This window comes from Tursiops truncatus, chromosome 2, assembly GCF_011762595.2.
Source record: "Tursiops truncatus isolate mTurTru1 chromosome 2, mTurTru1.mat.Y, whole genome shotgun sequence".
Taxonomy (NCBI): Eukaryota; Metazoa; Chordata; class Mammalia; order Artiodactyla; family Delphinidae; genus Tursiops; species Tursiops truncatus.
The window spans coordinates 78,598,358-78,618,172 of record NC_047035.1 but is presented as its reverse complement, the minus strand read 5'-3'; the positions used below and the strand labels follow the sequence as shown (position 1 = coordinate 78,618,172).

At 32.4% G+C, this 19,815-nt stretch overlaps 1 protein-coding gene across 1 annotated transcript in view; it reads left to right on the top strand.

The window, feature by feature from the left end:
• LOC141278000 (uncharacterized) overlaps positions 1-19,815 on the top strand; it is a 263,850-nt gene that overhangs the window by 10,636 nt on the left and 233,399 nt on the right. The window contains exons 2-3 of the mRNA XM_073800715.1: positions 13,808-13,958; positions 15,823-15,954. Of these exons, the coding sequence (XP_073656816.1) occupies positions 13,808-13,958; positions 15,823-15,954 (283 nt within the window). The remainder of the gene's footprint in view (positions 1-13,807; positions 13,959-15,822; positions 15,955-19,815) is intronic.

The window sequence follows — 19,815 nt, the reverse complement described above, 5'->3', positions numbered from 1 at the left end:
ACACTTTAATGTAGCATGAAGGTTGAAGGGGGAAGCAAGCAGTAAAAATAACTATAGCTACTTAAATTTGGTAATAAATTCACAACATAAAAAGGGGTAATTTGAGACAAAAAAAAGCATAAGAACACTAAGATATATAAAGCAATTACTAACAGACCTAAAGGGAGAAATTGACATCACAATAATAGTATGGGATGTTAACACCCCACATACATCAATGGATAGATCATCCAGAAAGAAAGTCAACAAGGAAACAATGGCCTTAAATGAAACATTAGGCTGGATAGATTTGATAGATTTGTACAGAACATTGGATCCAAATGCAGCAAAATACACATTCCTAAGTGCACATGGAACGTTCTCAAGAATAGACCATATGTTCGACATAAAACAAGTCTCAATACATTAAAGGCTGAAGTCATATCAAGCATCTTTTTTGGTCACAATGATATGAAACTGAAATCAACCACAAGAAGAGAGCTGGAATAATCACAACTATATGAAGACTAAACAATATACTACTGAACAACTATTGGGTCAATGAAGAAATCAAAGGAGAATTTTTTTAAAAAATCTGAAGACAAATGAAAATAAAAATACAACATGCTGCTTACATGGTATGCAGCAATAACAGTTGTAAGAGGGAAGTTTCTAGCAATACAAGCCTACCTCAAGAAACAAGAAAAATCTCAAATAAAACAATCTAATCTTACATCTAAAGGAAATAGAAAAAGAAGAACAAATGAAGCCCAAATTCAGTAGAAGGAAGGAAATAATAAAGATTAGAGTGGAAATAAATGAAATAGAGACTAAAAAGACAATAGAAAAGAGCAATGAAACTGAGCTTGTTCTTTGAAAAAATAAAAATAATTGACAACCTTTAGCTAGACTCACTAAGAAAAAAAGACAGGAGTCTCTGATAAATAAAATCAGAAAGGGGGGAAATAGCAATGGATACTCAGAAATACAAAGTAATAAAAGAGAATATTATGAACAGCTATATGTCAACAAATTGGACAACATAAAAGAAATGGACAAATTCTTGGAATCATATAACCTTCCAAGACTAAATCATGAAGAAATAGAAAATCTGAATAGTCTGATCACTAGTAAAGAGATTGAAATAGTAATCAAAAACCCCTCAGAAAACAAAAGTACAAGACCAGATAGCTTTACAGGTAAATTCTACCAAACATTCAAAGATGTAATACCTATCCTTCTCAAACTCTTCCATAAAGTTGAATAGGAGGGAATGCTTTCTAACGCATCTTAAAAGACCAGCATTACTTTGATACCAAAACTAGGCAAGCACAACACAAAAAAAGAAAATTATAAGCCAATATCTCTGCTGAACATAGATGCAAAAACCCTCAACTAGCAAACTGAATACACCAATACATTAAAAGGGTCATACACCATGAACAAGTGTGATTTATCCGAGGAATGCAAGGATTTTTCAATATCCACAAGTCAATCAATGTGATATACTACATTAACAAATTGAAGAATAAAAACCATATGATCACCTCAATAGGTGCAGAAAAAGTATTTGACAAGATTCAACATCAATTTATATAAAAACTCTCAAGAAAATGGGCATAGAAGGACCCTACCTCAACATAATAAAGGCCATCTATGACAAATCCACAGCTAACATCATACTTAATGATGCAAAACTGCAAGCTGTCCCTCTAAGACCAAGAATAAAACAAGGATGCCCACTCTCACCACTCTTATTCAACATAGTATTGGAAGTCTTAGCTAGAGCAATTAGATGGGAAAAAGAAATGAAAGTCATCTAAATTGAAAAGGAAGAAGCAAAACTGTCACTATTTGTGGATAGCATGATCTTTATATATAGAAAATTCTATACCAAACAACTATTAGAAATAGTAACAGATACAGTAAAGCTGCAGGATACAAATTAACGTGCAAAGTCCATTGTTTCTATATGCTAACAGTGAGCTAGCAGAAAGAGAAGTTATGAAAATCTCATTTAGAATTGCAACAAAAAGAATAAAGTACATAGGAATAAATTTAATCAGGGAGGTGAAAGACCTGCACACTGCAAACTGTAAGACATTGTTGAAAGAAACTGAAGAAGACATAAAGAAATGGAACAATATTCCATGTTCATGGTGTGGAAGAATTAACTTCTTAAAATGTCTATATTACTTAAAATGGTATACAGATTCAATGCAATCCCTATCAAAATCCCAAGGACATTTTTCACAAAAACAGAACAAAAAATTCTAAAATTTGAATGGAACCACAGAAGACTCTGAATAACCAAAGCAATACTGAGAAAAAAGAACAAAGCTGAAGGTATCACATGCCCTGTCTTCAAACTATATTACAAAGTTGTAGTAATCAAAACAGCATGGGACTGGCAGAAAAAAACAGATATATAGATCAGTGGAACAGAATTGAGAACCCAGAAATAAAATCCACATGTATATGGACAATTAATTTATGACAAAGAAGCAAAGAGCAATGTAGAAAGGATAGTCTTTTTAATAAATGGTGTTGGGAAAATTGGACAGCCACATGCAAAAAATGAAAATAGAATATTATCTCACACCATACACAAAAATCAACTCAAAATGTGTTAAAAACTTGAAGGTAAGACCTGAAAACATAAAACTCGAAGTAAACACAGGCATTGTGCTTTTTTACATCAGTCTGAAAAATATTTTTCTGGATATATCTCCTCAGGCAAGGAAAACAAAAGCAAAAATAAACAAATGGGACTGCAAATTAAAAAGCTCCTGCATGGTAAAGGAAACGTTTAACAAAACAAAAGGACAACCTACTGAATGGGAGAAGATGTTTGCAAATCATATATCTGATAAGCCATTAGTATCCAAAAATATATAAAGAACTCATACAGATCTCAACAACAACAACAAAACAATCCAATCAAAAAATGGGCAGTGGAGCTGAATGTTTTTCCAAAGAAGACATACAGATGTCCAACAGGCACATGAAAAGATGTTTAATGTCACTAATTATTAGGGAAATGCAAATCAAATCCACGGTGAGATATCATCTCACACTTGTTAGAAGAGCTATTATCATAAAGGCAAGATATAACAAGTCTTGGCAAGGATGTAAAGAAAAGGGAATCCTCATACACCATAGGTAAAAATGTAAATTGGTACAGTCACCATGGAAAACAGTATGGAGATTTCTCCAAAAATTAAGAATAGATCTCTCTTATGATCCAGCTATTCTATGCTGATATTTACCCAAAGAATACAAAAACAGTAATTCAAAAAGATATACACATTTGTATGTTCATAGCAGCATTATTTATGACAGCCAAGATATGGAAAGAGTCTAAGTGCTTATCAGTGGATGAATGGATAAAGAAGATGTGGTATATATACTACATCTTGCTGACAACGGAGTGTAGGTTCTTGTCTCATCACAGAAAGTATTCAGAGGCAAGACAGGGAGGTCAAGAAGATAAAGCGAGGATTAATTTAAGTGATAGTACACTCTCAAGGGGAGAGCGGGCAGTTTCAGGTCAGTAGCTGCCCCAAGTTTCTTTGGCAAGCCAGTTATGTGGGCCATAGAAATGAAGGGGTGGAATATTCATTAGGGGGGAGGGGTGTGGGGGGTCATACTCCCTGATTTTCATCCCAGCTCCATCTTCCAAGGGGAGGAGGGATGTCATGATATCGATGCATGATGGAAGCTTCTTATCTGCAAGGCTAATTTTATTGTAATGAGAGCATAATGAGCAAAAGCTTATATTCAGACACTGGAGATTCCCAACTTTTCCCACCTTTCTTTGCCTCTAGGACACTATCATCCCAAAATACGTGGTTTCCTGTCAGTCTGGAGGTTCCTGCTTTTCTTTTTCTGCCCAAGCACCCCCATTGTTTACAGGTTGTATGATTTCCTGCCATTTGGCCTGTGCCCCCCTTTCTATGCTCATATCTAGGTAACTGCCTGCTTTAACATTGCCACTTACAACAACATGGGTGGGCCTTGAGGGTATTGTGCTAAGTGAATTAAGTCAGATGTAAAAAGACAAATACCATATGATTTCACTCATATGTGAAATATATTTTTTCAATAGTAAAATAAAATAAATGAACAAATTAAACAAAACAGAAACAAACACCTAGATACAGAGAAGAGTAGTGGCAACCAGAGGGGAAAGAGTTGGGGGAGAGGGTGAAATGCGTGAAGGAGCTCAACTGTATGGTGAGGGATGGAAACTAAATTCTTGCTGGTGAGCACACGGTATTGTATACAGAAGTAGAAATATAATGTTTTACACATGAAACTTATATAATGTTTTAAACTGATGTTACCTAAAGAAAATTTTTTAGATGATTGGGAAAAAAAAAAAAGAAAGATTTCAAATCAACAACCTAACTTTACACCTCAAGGAACTAGAAAAAGAAGAACACGCTAAACCCAAAGTTAACGGAAGGAAATAATAAAGGTTAAAGCAGAAATAAACAGTAAAGAAGAGAAGAATGATAGAAAAAAACAGCAAAACTAAGAGTTCATTATTGGAAAACATCAACAAAAATGACAAATCTTTAGCTAGACTAAGAAGAATAGAAGACTGAAATAACAAACATCAAAGATAGTAGAAGTACATTGCAACTGGTATCACAGAAATAATAAGTATGAGACTACTATGAACAATTATATGCCAAAAAATTGGAAAACCTACAAATAATAGATAAATTTCTAGAAATAAATGACCTATCAGGACTGAATCATGAAGAAATTTAAAATCTAAGTACACCTATAACTAGTAAGGATATTGGATCAGTAATCAAAAACTTCCCAACAAAGAAAAGCACAGGACTAGTGGTGTCACTGAAGAATTATACCAAACATTTAAAGAATTAACACCAATTTTTCTCAAACTCTTCCAAAAAAGTGAACAGGAGGGAATATTTCCAAGCTTATTTTATGAGGCCAGCAATACCCTGGCAAAGATACTGCAAGAAAAGAAAATCAGGTAATGATATTGTAAGAAAAGGAGACTATAAGTCAATATCCCTGATGAATGTTGATGCAAAAATCCTCAACAAACTACAAGCAAACTGAACTCAATAATACATTAAAAGAATTGTATACCATGACCAAGTGAGATTTATTCATGGAATGCAATGGTGGCTCAGCACATGAAAATCAGTCTATATTATATACCACATTAACAGAAGGACAAAAACCACATGATTATCTTAATTGATGCAGAAAAAGCATTTGACAAAATTCAACCCTTTTCATGATGAAGGCACTCAACAAACTAGGAAGAGAAGGAAATTACCACAACATAATAAAGACCATAGGTGAAAGCCCACAGCTGTCTTCATACTCAATGATAAAAAAAAAAAAAAAAACGGAAAGCTTTCCCTCTAAGATTAGGAAAAAGACAAGCATGCCCTCTCTCACCTCTTCTGTTCAATGTGGTACTAGAAGTCCTAACCAGAGCAGTTAGTCAAGAAAAAATAAAAGGCATTCAAATCAGAAAGGAAGAGGTAAAACTTTCTCTGTTGGCAGATAATATGATCTTATATGCAGAAAACCTTGATTCCACAAAAGTATTATTAGAACTAATGAACAAATTCAGCAAAGTTGCAAGATACAAAATCAACACACAAGTTCAGTTGCACTTTTAAACACCAACAACAAACAATCTGAAAAGGAAATTAAGAAAACAGTCCTGTTTACAATAGCCTCAAAAAGAATAAAATATTGGATTGGCCAAAAAGTTCATTCAGGTTTTTCCTTAAGATATTACACAAAAAGCCCAAACGAACTTTTTGGCCAACCCAATACTTAGGAATAAACTTAACAAGTAGATGGAAGATTTATACACTGAGAACTACAAAGCATTGCTGAAAATAATTAAAGATACAAATAAATGGGAAAACATCTCATGTTCATAGGTTAGAAAACTAATATTGTTAAATTACCCTTACTACCCAGAGCAATCCACAGATTCAGTGCAATTCCTATCAAAATCCCAATGGCATTTATTTTTCAGAAGTGGAAAGTACTATTCCTATGGAATCTCAAAGAACTCCAATAGCCAAAGCAATCTTGAGAATGCAAAACAATGCTGGAGGCTTTACACTTCCTGGTTTCAAAACATATTATGAAACTACAGTAATTAAAACAGTATGGTGATGTCATAAAGACAGACATGTAAACCAATGGAACAGAATAGAGAGCCCAGAAATAAACCCTCATATTAATGGTTAAATGATCTTCAACACGAATGATAAGGCTACTTAATGAGGAAAGCATGGTATTTCAACAAATGGTGCTAGGAAAACTAGATATCCACATGCCAAAGAATGAATTTGGACCCTTACCTTATACCATATGCAGAAATGAACTCAAGATGGATTAAATGCCTAAACATAAGACCTGAAACTATAAAATTCCTAGAGCAAACATAGGGGGAAAAGCTTCATCACATTGCATTTGGCAATGATTTCTTGGATGTGATACCAAAAGCATGGGCAACAAAAGCAAGAATATGAAACAAATAGGACAACATTAGACTTAAAAACTTGCACAGCAATGGAATCAGTCAACAGAATACAAGCTACAGTATGGGGGGAAATATTTGCAAACCATACCAGTATTCAGAATATATAAAAACACCTACAACTCAACAGTAACAATAAGAATAATCCAATTTAAATAATGGCAAAGGACTTAAATAGACATCTCTCCAAAGAAGATCTACAAATGGTAAACAGATGAAAAAATGCTCCTCATCACTAGTTATCAAAGATATGCAAATAAAAACTGCAATGAGATATCAATTCACATCCATTAGGATAGCCACTATCAAAAAAACAGAAAGAATACCAAATGTTGGTGACGATGCAAGGAAATTGTAACTTTTGTGCACTCTTGATGGGCATGTAAAATGGTGCAGCAGCTATGTAAGAAAGTATTGAGTTTCCTCAAAGTATTAAAAATAGACCTACCATATGCCCAGCAATCCAACATCTGAGTATCTATCCAAAATAATTAAAATCAGGATCTCAAAAAGAAATTTGCACTCCTGCATTCATTGTAGCATAATTCACAGTAGTTCAGATGTGGGAACAACCTAAATGTTCATCAACAGATGAACAGGTAACAAAAATTGGTATATACATATGATGGAATATTATTCAGCCTTTAAAAAAGAAGGAAATTCCGTCATATGAATAACATGGATGAGCCTTGAGGACATTATACTACATGAAATAAGCTAGTCACAAAAAGACAAATGCTGCATGATTCCACTTATGTGAGCTATCTAAAGTACACAAACTTATAGAAACAAAAAGTAGAATGTTCGATGTCAGGGACTGGGGGTAGGGGAGGAAAGCAGAATTGTTCAGTGCGTACAGAGTTTCCGTTTTGCAAGGTGAAAAGGTTCTAGAGATATGTTACACAACAAGGTGCATATATTTAACACTACTGTACAACACATTTAAAGATGGTTAAGATGGTAAATTTTATGTTACTTATCTTTAATCACAATAAAAAAAGATAGCTAGAAAATTTATAAATATGTGGAAATTAAACAGATTTCTAAATAACTCATGGCACAAAGAATAAACCCCAAGTGAAATTAGTAATGTTTTGAATAAATTGCTAATGAACAATTTGACATATCAAAATTGTGAAATAACATTAAAGCAGTGTTTCCAATGAAATTTATAGCCTCAAATATGTATATATATAATATAAGGAGAATGGCAAAAAAATCAATGAGTTAAGCAATAATCATAAGTTAAAGAATAGAAATTTAACCCAAAGAAACAAATAATAAAGTTTAAGAAGAAATCAATTAAATAGAATATGAACATAAGACAGAGAAGTGGTTCTCAGAAATGATTAAACTTGATCAATCCGTGGCAACACTGATAGAGATAAAAAGAATGAAGGCACAAATAATCAGTCCCAGAAATCTTAATAGGAAGACATCATTATGATTCCTTCATACAGAAAGCTTTCAAGAAAACAGAAGAGGGGACTCATTTTGTGAGGTTAGTACCTACATTCTGTTACATATAATTGACCTTTCTTTTGAAAATGTTTTGGGAAGGATGCCTTACTACACGTCCTTTCAATGTTATTCTGGAGTATTGCTGAAAAGCCCACTCAAGGAGCATTTATTCTCTAGAAAATAAACTTTAATTTATTACTTATAAACTTACTATTTACTGATTAAAGCCTACAATCTATGAAGTTACTAATTAATATATAGATTTTTGTCCAGTAGGGATGTGAATTATTTCTGTGAAATAGAAAAAGATAACCCCAAAAGTTACAATATTACTGCCCTGTAGGACATTAACTAGTTTTGATATTTAATACTGGTTTGCATTAGACTCATGAGTCTAATTTTTTTTTAAATATACTTGGAAATAATAAAATCTGATAATGATATTAAGAGGTAGGGAAATTGTAAATCAATCTCACTCATGAACATAGGGTTAAAAATCCTTCTCAAAATATTATCAAATTAAACTTGTGATATATAAAATGAATAATACACCATGACCAAGTTGGGTTATTCCATGAATGCAAGGCTTATTTAACAGCTGAAAATCAGTTAATGAATTCACCATATTAAAAGAATGACAAAGACAAAAACATATGATCATCTGCAATAGATAGAGAAAACATCATACCTAAGTGCGAAATGATGAAATCTTTTCATTTGAGTTTAAGGACAGGATAAGGGTGCCTAAAATCACCACTTCTATTCAGCCAGTGGGGAAGGTAAGAAAAATAAATAAATGTACAAGTTAGGGAAAGGGAGAAATACAGTTATCACTGTTTGCCGATTATGACTGTATAAGTAGAAAATGTAGAGCAGATCTATAGACACATCCTTAGAATTAAGTTTTGTAAGGTTTCTGGATACAAGGTAAATTTAGAAAAATGGTTTTATTTATGTGTAACAAGAAAAAGTTCAAGTGCTTCCACTTTTATGTTGAGTAACCTTGAGCAAATTTTCTAACCTCTCTTCTTTCAGTTTCTTGTATAAAATAGGAATGATAATACTGTATCTTAGTGATTCTAGGGCACATTTTTTTCCATTTTTTAACATCTTTGAAATTATGATATAAGTCTTAACAATGATGTCTTAGATTTGATGAAATATGGTATCATATACCTCATAATGTGGTTTTGAAGGTTAGATTAGTAAATACAGTAAATTTAAAATATTTACAACAGTGCCTGGCACTTAACAAATGTTCAATAAATGTTAGATATAATTATGATTTTCTTCCACTATGTTTTTTAATGAGTTATTGTTTGCATAAAGAAAGCTTCTGTTTTTTTTATAGATTCTTTTTGTAGAACTAGCTTACAAAAGTTTTATTATTTCTAGTATCTTTTTAGTTGATTCCCTTGGATTTCACAAGAATATATACATATTAATTTAATTTGAATATTTTATATCTCATTGTATTCTTTTCAAGTTTCATTTTTTTTCTGTACTCTAAGAACAATGATAATTATAATAATAATAGCATGATAACAATAATAATGATAATAATGAAAGCCAGCACTAAGTAGAACTTACTGTATACCAAGTATGCTTCTAAGTATTTTAAGTATGGACACACTTGCCTTTTTTCTGTGTACTAGAGTAGTTAAATTATAGCACATTAACTCATTGGAATAGTATATATCCATTGACAGTATTTATTTTACAGGGTATATGACATTGATAATTGCATATTATATATCTTTAAATGATAAAAGTATAATTGTGTGTATAATATGAATGTAGATGCGTAAAATTTATGCATCTGTAAAAAAGGACAAGAAGAAACATGGAAAATAATTTGTTAGGAAGAAATTCTATATTTTTTGCTTCTAAATTTTCCTTATTTGTGCTAAAATTACATAGTAATCTTTTAAAAATATGTTAATGGTTTATAATCTAAAGATAGTTTTTACTTCCATGTTAAAGGTAGAGGGAAACTTCTCAATCTGTTGCAAATACAGAATTTTTGTGAGAAAACAGAAGAATATTTTTTTCAGTATGATGCTTTAATTGTTATATTTGTCCTTTTCAATATATTAAAAATGGGATGAGGAATCAAAGTAAGTCCTTGGAAGCAGTAAAGTAGTTGTGGACAGAATAGAAAAAAAAATGTCTCAAGAAGAAATAATGATTAATGCAGTACCCCCCAAAAGTAGGTCAGTCTCAAATATTAGAAATTAGCTAATATTTAATAATGCTAATATTAAATAATCATAGTAATATTTAACAATATCAATTAGAAAATGGCTAGTTTAATCATAGAAAATGTTTAAATTGTTATTTGAGTGATAGTATTTTCACAATGAATGTTAGTATGTTGGGTGCCACATTATATCAAGAAATCTATCCTTATTAAGCAAATGCTATCTAGTTTGATACTTTGCAGCTACATATTTGACAGTCTCTGTTGATTGTCTTATATGTGTGTGTGAGTTTATGGGTGGTTGATCCAAGTCAACCATATAAAAAAACATTTTCTTCTCAAAAACAGCTCTTTTTTCTAATAATTTACTAAAGACAAAAGATTAAAGTCACTTCAAAAATAAGATTCTTCACTGTTTTAAAAGTAATTTCCCTGGATTAGGTCCAAAGGTAGTTCAAGTTCAGTTTGAAATAAAATAGGAACTGATATCTGCCTATATTTTTGCACATTCTTTAACTGTGACATAATACATAAATAATTTCGCACCGTTTTTGTAACCAAATAAAGTTCAGAACAGAATTATATACTCCAGTAATATCTTTCTTACTTTATTTATAATTTAGACCATGGTCCACATGTAGGAAAATATTATACAATGTATTATTTCATATACTATTTAATTGCTTCTTTTCGTCAATTCAGTTTCTATCACTTGGTCATTTATTTGCCTAAATAAGTGAATATCTGAGAGAATATAAATTCTTTAGGAATCTAGCATGTTTTTAACTTCCTTTTAAGCCTCTCCTGAATTATGTTTCCTAAAAGAATGGGGGGTAGTAATTGAGTCTCCTGAGGACTTTCAAACATACAGCTTTCACTTAACTGGAGACTTTTTCCCTTATTCGGGTCAAGTATTTATGTGTATTTTGAATTTCTGGTTTAGACTTTTGACCCAACCTTAATTATAAGTGAAGGTTCAGTTCCATTGCATATAATGGGGCTTTCAGCCTGGAACAAATATTTTTCTAAAGAAAGAGAGGAATTTTTAATGAGTTTAGGATTGGCAATTTACATATCCTCTTTGAGTTTAGTGTATATGCTTACAATTCTGCCTTCCAGTTGGCTTCTCTTTATCATCAGAAGTAATCATAAACCTCTAAAAAAGAAAGCTATCTAATAAGAAAAAATAGACTTGATGTTTCAAACTTATCTTAATAGATTACTTCAGGTTTAATTACAAGTTGTTTAACCCATCTTAAACACAGCTAACTGTTATTAAACAGGAAAAGTAACGAATGCCTTATCCAGAAAAAACCTAGGTTAATTAGTTTAGTCCCGTTACTATTAATTGAACGGCTTCCTATATGCAGAGCTTTTTGCCTCTCCTCATTCTTTTTCTTAGTAAAATCACATTTTTCAGATGAGAAACAAATGTTTTTAGGGATTTTTTAAAATATCGCATTTCCTAATTTTAGAAATAGGTTACATGGGCATTGCTTTGGCATATTTTTACAGTTTTCCTACTAGACTAGATTGTAAACTTGATGAGAGGGGAGATCAGTTCTTGCTTATTGACTGCTCACATAACAGTACGTATAACATCGTGGAGCCTAGCATTTATTAGGCACTCAATAAATATTTATTAAGTTGAAGTGAATTAGCCAACTTTTTAAATCTGTCAGAGGATGAGTGATTGATTTAAAGTAGTCCAGGGCCTTACCTATTCATTGCTACTATAGATACAGTAGTTGTTGGAACATGAGGCAGTATATAATAGAAAGTGAGGCAGCAAAATATCTAGAAAGACATCATGTACTTTTGTGTGGTGGGCATAGAAGTAGCATTATCCCATGTCAGTTTGTGTGCATGTACAAATAAAAGTTAGGGTGATTATTCACAGAAAAAAAGTGAACGCATTGGAGATAACTCATTGGCAAGTACTGAATCTTAAGGTCAAAATCCTTCTGTAGTGCTTAATGGAGACTTTAAATTAAATAATAATGGATACTTAAAAACTTTACTTGATAATAATTCATATGAAAACAACATTCAGTTAATTACCAGATGTATTTTAAAAATTAAGACACATACACAGATTGGGTATGGATTTTGCTTTGTCCATTTATTGTACTATTTGTTAAGATATCTTACATTTTGTTGTATTTCATCAAATTTTGATGGGAATATTGACAAGATAATTGATGCTATTAAAGAATTATTTTTTTAGGTGTGATAATTGTATAGTGGTTATATTTATAAAGAAAAAATAGTTCTGTATGTTTATTTACTGAAATACATACAGATGAGATGTTATGATATCTGGGATTTTCTTCAGTATTATCCAGTGAGGATAAGAAGTGAGTGAAAGTATAGGTGAATAAGATTAGCCTTGAGTAGATAAATGTTAAAGCTGGCTGGCAGGAATACTGGACTGAGATGCCGTCTCATCTGACTGTATCTGAAGGAAAGAAATCAGATAACCCACGGAATTACTGAAACTCCTTTTAAAATTATTGAAAAAAGCAGACCAGATGAGCATGAATAATTTGACTTTTCTAAAGTTTATTGGTTAGTTTTACAGAAAAACATTCAGCATTTTTTCTCAGGTTCATATTATGAAAACCCACATAATGAGAACACTGTGTTTTAATATGAAAACTCAGTTTCTAAAACCACTTGGAAACAACTTTTAAAAACTGGGAGAAAATGTACTTTATTTTCTATTGTGAAATACAAATTTACCTTCAAGCTATATTTTATGTATGTCTCCCTATTTTAAACCAAACTAGAAATTCAATGCATAGTTTGTTGGGATTAGTTGATGAAAGTTGTTCTTTAACGTAACCTTAGGTCTCATCTTTAAAAAAAATGATGTTTCTTTTCGAGCTGCAATTATAGAATCTCAAAAAAGTATTCTTCTCTATTCTACTTTTAAATTCAAAATTAGGAAACCTGAAGAAGCCTATTTGATGCCCATTAGATACCTATAGTAATTTAGATCCATTGTGCCAATATGCAATAACAAATTTATCCCAGATTGAACATAAATTTAGTTTCCTAAAGGTATGCTCAGTGCTTTGTTTATTTGTATTACTGTGTCCTACTTTAGACTATGGTATTAGTTTATATGTTTATTTATTTAATTGAACTTACATAGTAATTGTGCTAACATATGACTTTCTAATGCTGGCCTGCCACTGCATGATCAACCTTTTTTCCTACTGGAATTTAAAAATTTTTTAATTGATGCTTTTTTACTTTATCCCTTTTGCCTTTAATAGCTTCATGATGTTTTTCCCTTTTCTTTGAGCAACTCACAACCTAACTCTGTGCTATTGTATTATAATGCTTTTGCTCCTTTGCATGATTGTAATACACCAGTCATTTGTGTGATTGTAATCTATTATTCCACATTGGTCATTGACCACATTGTGTCACCAATATCTACTATTTCCCATTTTCAGATATTGCATTTTCCTATTAATGGATAAATTTCTTGCTTTTCCTTTTTTCTTGAGTAAATGTAAATTGCATTTATCTATCCAATTTCATCTTTTTTTTTTTAGCTTCCTGATTCATCATTTCTTATTCTGCTCACTAATCTTTATTCTTAGCATTTGACATCCTCAGACAGGCTGTTTATGGGTAACTGCTCATGTGAGGTGAACTGTAATGAGGATAACATCCTTGCTCTCAAAGAGGAAGAAGACCAAAATGAAACTCCACCTCTCATCTGGAAATCATTGACTCCCCTTCTACAAAATAGTGAGTTTATGTTTTACTCAGTCTTTTTTCTCCTTTATTGCTTTGTAGTATAATTGTATATGAAAGCACACATAATTACAACTTACTGTTAATGACTTTTTACCTCCTAACTTTTGTAGATTATTAGCAATACATAATAATAATAATCTGTAATGTTACGGAGCAGTTATTATGAGATGGACACTTTTCTGAGGGCTTCATATGTATCATATAATTTAATCCTAAAGTACTAATTACTAAATATATAACTATTATCATTGTCCCCATTTTGTACAGCTGGTTAGTTGCAGAGAGACAATTCAAACATAGGCATCTGACCCCAAGGCCTGAGCAATTTTAAGCACTATGATATATGGCCTTTAAAAAAAAAAAAAGTACAATTAAGACAATGTGTTTGTTCATGATGCTAAAGCAGCTAGTTGAAAAATGTGGAGTTAATCCAAACCAGATTGTTCTTTACTGAGATAAAAAAGAATAAAACTGATCAAATTATATTATTTTCCATTTAAATAATTTTGTAGTATAGAAACAATGTGAAAATTAGTTGTCATAATACCTATTTAGGTGATACTTTCTCTTTCTGTCTTTTAGCATCAGTGGCTTCTTTTTCTTTAAACTTCAAATTTATCCTTTTGCCTAGTTTAAACATGAATTTCTTCTGAAAGCACACACACACACACCAAAAAAAAAAAAAAAAGGAAATTGTATTGGTTATACAAACACATAAATCATTTTTATAAATTAGATTGTTTTCAGATTTTTAAAATTAGGAATAATAATGTATATTAGAATGTAAAAACTTTAGATTTATAAAGAGTCTTACTAATCTCCATCTTGTGAGCTGATTCAAAGTAATGCAGTGATAACTTTTGTAGGTGACCTGGCATCTGAGGCACAGGTTTTTGGTGCCCTTGTCACGTGCTGTCGAGCACTGCCAAATAGTTTTGGGCACACTAACAATGTTCTACCAAAACTTGGGATGTGCATTGCTCCATTCTTCTGCCTCAGGACTTCCTCTGAAACCAAGGGAGCTTACTCAGCCCTTGTGCCAAGGAAGCCTGGAAGAGTGAGGGAGATATTGGCACTTGCAGCAGCGTTCAACTAATGGGGGACAGGATATTGTGAATAAGTACACCAGCCTGATATCCTTCAGATGAGCAATCTGAGCCACCTTCTACAGAGCTCCTCAGAGAATTCCCAGTAGAATTGATCCTTGGTTGCTCAGATCATTAACCCACTCAGTAGCATTGTTGGCTTTTCCTCTCCTGTCTTGCTCTCCATGCCTTCTCAGTCAGCTTTTTGTGATTTACCTCCCAAATAAGTTACCTACATCCAAGTTCTTATTTTAGACTCTCTTTTGGGACAGTCTAAACTAAGACAGGAATTTAGAATTGAATGTACAGATAACTTATAAAACCCAGTGTTCTTTTTAATCCTGCATTTTAACTTCAGTTTTTTAATGGTACTCTTTAAAAATCTTTTTAACCCTATGCACAAGTTACATGGTAGCATAATTTATCTCTTTCAGGGATGATATATTTATTTATACCTGAAATGTATTAATACATTTCAGAGCTTCAACTATATTTAAAAGTTAAAAACTTTTGAAATCATTTGAAAAACATTTGTTACTATATGTTTACCTCCTCTAACTATGCATAATTCACTTGTTAAAACCCAGTGATAAGGGAAGGAATGTGTTTCTTTAACTTGACATTTTATTATGCAGGATGTTATTTTCCTCCCAGGAGTTCTGTTCTATGGAACTATATTAGGAAAGTGTTGATTTGACATCTGTCATTATAGGTTTCATTTACTGTTTTTTTTTCTTTCTTTCTTATTCTTTCTTTTTTTTCTTTTTCAGGTCAAAAATCAATGAGCTCAGGAAAATCTCCAAGTGGTTACCAGTGGATTAACGGCATCATAGCCGCCTTTTTCTCATTCAGTGAAGAAAGTGTTATAATTGCAGCAGCTCAAGCCTTTTCTTCTCTACAAGGTGCTAATTTAGTTAGTACTTAGTGAGTAAGGAAACTGCTTTTAAAATTCAGAAAAACAATTAACAGGTTTATTTATTTATTTTAATTCTAAGCCTTCCCCAAACCAGAATCTATGAATATCTGGTATTAAGTGATCTTTAGTGATGAAAATCAACTGTCTAGTGATAATGTACTTATTTGGAAATTCATAAACATCAAGGTGATAGGGAAAAAGAGTAAAACCTTTGTGTTTGAATTATCTCTGAAATGTATTCTAAAGCTTTATGCAAATAACCATGGCTTCTTTCTGTAGTCATGTATCTTAGATTAACGTGTGCATGTATGCTGGGTGTGTTGTCTGCTTCCTAAAGTGCTTTTGTTAACATCATAATTTTAAATTAAGCTTTTCAGAAGGCTGTTCCTACTGTACATTTTGGCATCTAAGATTAGGTCAGTGGCCATAAATCTCATTTACGTACTTAATGCAAAGGAGATACTGCTGTCTTGGGAATCATGTGAGCCAGATTCCTTACTTTGCCCTCTTGTAAGATACTGACATATAAAACAAAATGCTCCCATTTTGTTTTGCATCTTTCTTTATTTAAAACTTTAAATAAACAATGTTTATGCAAGATTCTTTTTCATTCATAAAAATGGAAATCACTCTTAGTGACTGCATGAGTAGGCTTGTATTCTTGTTCACGACTTCGCATGATAGATCACCCCATAAAATCTTTACATTTGGCTTGTGCAGCTGAATTCATGACTGAATACAGAATGATAAAGAAGCTTTAGCATTTTGTGGAAAGAAAAGAAATCATGCCTTCTAGATGGCCCTTAAGCTAGCTTTTAACTGCCTGGAAATCAGATAGAAATGTATAATCAAACTTGCCTTAAAGGCACAGTGTTTAGTGTAAATCTTTAGGTCATAATCTGTAAATTAATGCAAAGAGATTCTTTAAAATTTATTTGATTTTCATTATATTTGCATGGAAATCTGCCAGTCCAAACGTATATTTATCTTTTTTTTTTTAACCTTTCTATCAGAAGTTAAAATAGAAATGATGGATTATGTCACTGGCCAGTCCAGCAGCCTATTTCTTTCAACACATTGCTATGTATTTACTGTTTTAGCTATATTGTTTTCAATTTCTGGCAAAATAGTCAGTTTTTGATCCTGGGTAGAAAATGTCAGTGCTCACATTTCCTATGGGGTTTTGGCCTTTTTGTGAAAAGGTAGGGGGAGAGCTAAATGAATTATGATGCTGTCATCTGAAGAAACCACAGTGTAATTCTTTGCCAAATTTTAGCAAGAACAGAGCTGATCATCTGCTAGTGTAAGCCTTTCCTTGAACCCTACCAGCAGTTCACTCAGGCTTCTGCCTGTTCTCTTTCATGCTGTGAGATTGTAGCCTACAGAAGTCCTTTTAACCTTCCCTTTGCAAGGTTAATTGATTTAATAACCTCCAAAGAAGACAAATTTTGCCAGAGGAGTTTAGAAATCTAAATTTAGGAATTTAAAATTTCACAGCTGAGCTTAAGTAATATTAAAATTAAGACTGAGTTGCTTCTTAACATAAATAGTTTATGGAGAATGCATGTGTCTTATTTTAATTTTTTTGAAAGCTGACACTCTTCTCATCCTTCACAAATCTATTTCCCTAGATTTTAAAGAATGGCAAATATTACCAGATAACATTTGTGTGTTATACTCTTTGAAATCAACACATTCTGAATGTGACTATAACTAATGTATATTGTAATCATCTGATAGTATAGTTTGCCATGCTTAAGTGCTCCTCAAAACCATTAATTTATACATTCTAATATCTTTTACTGACTCCTAAGGAAGTATCCTTGCTTGGACTAATGGAATTTAGTTCCTACCCATTTGGAACAATTCATAGGAAAAAAATCTCAACATTAAAGATTGTTATCTATGAGGATTCTTCAATTTCATTTTTTAGCAATCATTTTGTAGCACTAGTTTCAGATGATTTTTTTAATTGTTCATTTACAATGTTGTGTTAATTACTGCTGTACAGCAAAGTAATTCAGTTATACATACTGAATAACATGTTCTTTTTTTTTAATACATTCTTTTCCATTATGGCTTATCATAGGATATTGTATATAGTTCTCTCTGCTATACAGTAGAACCTAGCTGTTTATCCATTCTATGTATAAATGCTTACATCTGCTAACCCCAGCCTTCTACTCCATCCCTCCCCCAAAGTCCTCCCCCTTGGCAACCACCAGTCAGTTCTCTATGTCCATGATTCTGTTTCATAGATAGATAGGTTCATTTGTGTCATATTTTAGATTCCACATATAAGTGATATCATATGGTATTTTTCTTTCTCTTTCTGACTTAACTTCACTTAGTATGATAATCTCTAGTTGCATCCACGTTGCTGCAAATGGCATTATTTTGTTCCTTTTTATGGCTGAGTAGTATTCCATTGTATATATGTACCACATCTTCTTTATACATTCAGCTGTCAGTGGACATTTAGGTTGTTTCCATGTCTTGGCTATTGTGAATAGTGTTGCTATGAACATAGGGGTGCATGTATCTTTTTTAATTATAGTTTTGTCTGGATATATGCCTAGGAGTGGGATTGTTGGATCATATGGTAATTCTATTTTTAGTTTTCTGAGGAACCTCCATACTGTTTTTCACAGTGGCTGGACCAACCTACATTCCCGCCAACAGTGTAGGAGGGTTCCCTTTTCTCCACAGCCTCTCCAGCATTTGTTATTTGTAGACTTTTTAATGATGGCCATTCTGACCCGTGTGAGGTGGTACCTCATTGTAATTTTGATTTACATTTCTCTAATAATTAGTGATGTTAAACATCTTTTCATGTGCCTATTGGCCATCTGTATGTCTTCTTTGGAGAAATGTCTTTTTAGGTCTTCTGCCCATTTTTTGATTGGATTTTTTGTTGTTGAGTTGTATGAGCTGTTTCTATATTTTAGAAATTAAGCCCTTATTGCTCACATCATTTGCAAATATTTTCTCCCATTCTGTAGGTTGTCTTTTTGTTTTGTTTATGGTTTCTTTGCTGTGCAAAAGCTTGTAAGTTTGATTAGGTCCCATTTGTTTATTTTTGTTTTTATTTCTATTGCCTTGGGAGACTGACCTAAGAAAACATTGGTATGATTTATGTCAGAGAATGTTTTGCCTATGAACTCTTTTAGGAGTTTTATGGGGTCATGTCTTATGTTTAAGTCTTTGAGCTATTTTTAGTTTATTTTTGTGTATGGTGTGAGAGCATGTTCTAATTTCATTGATTTACATGTGGCTGTTCAACTTTCCCAACACCACTTGCTGAAGAGACTGTCTTTTTCCCGTTGTATATTCTTGCCTCTTTTGTTGAAGATTAACTGACCATAAGTGTGTGGGTTTATTTCTGGGCTCTCTATCCTGTTCCATTGATCCATATGTCTTGTTTTTGTGCCAGTGCCACACTGTTTTGATTACTTAGCTTTGTAGTATTGTCTGAAGTCTGGGAGGGTTATACCTCCTGCTTTGTTCTTTTTCTTCAGGATTGCCTTGGCAATTCTTGGTCTTCTGTGGTTCCATATGAATTTTAGGATTATTTGTTCTAGTTCTGTGAAAAACGTCATGGGTAATTTGATAGGGATCACATTAAATCTGTAGATTGCTTTGGGTAGTATGTCCAGCAAATGACTTTTTATTTGATTTATCTTTCTTGATAAATAATGTTAAGTCTTTGTTTCCTCTTATCACCTTTTTATTTTATCACCTTTTCTTCTTTTGTCCAGCCCAACTCTAGGATTCCTTCTTTCCATAACATGTATTCAGCAAACACTTTTTAGTGCCTATTCTGTGCCAAGTACCATGCTACATTCTG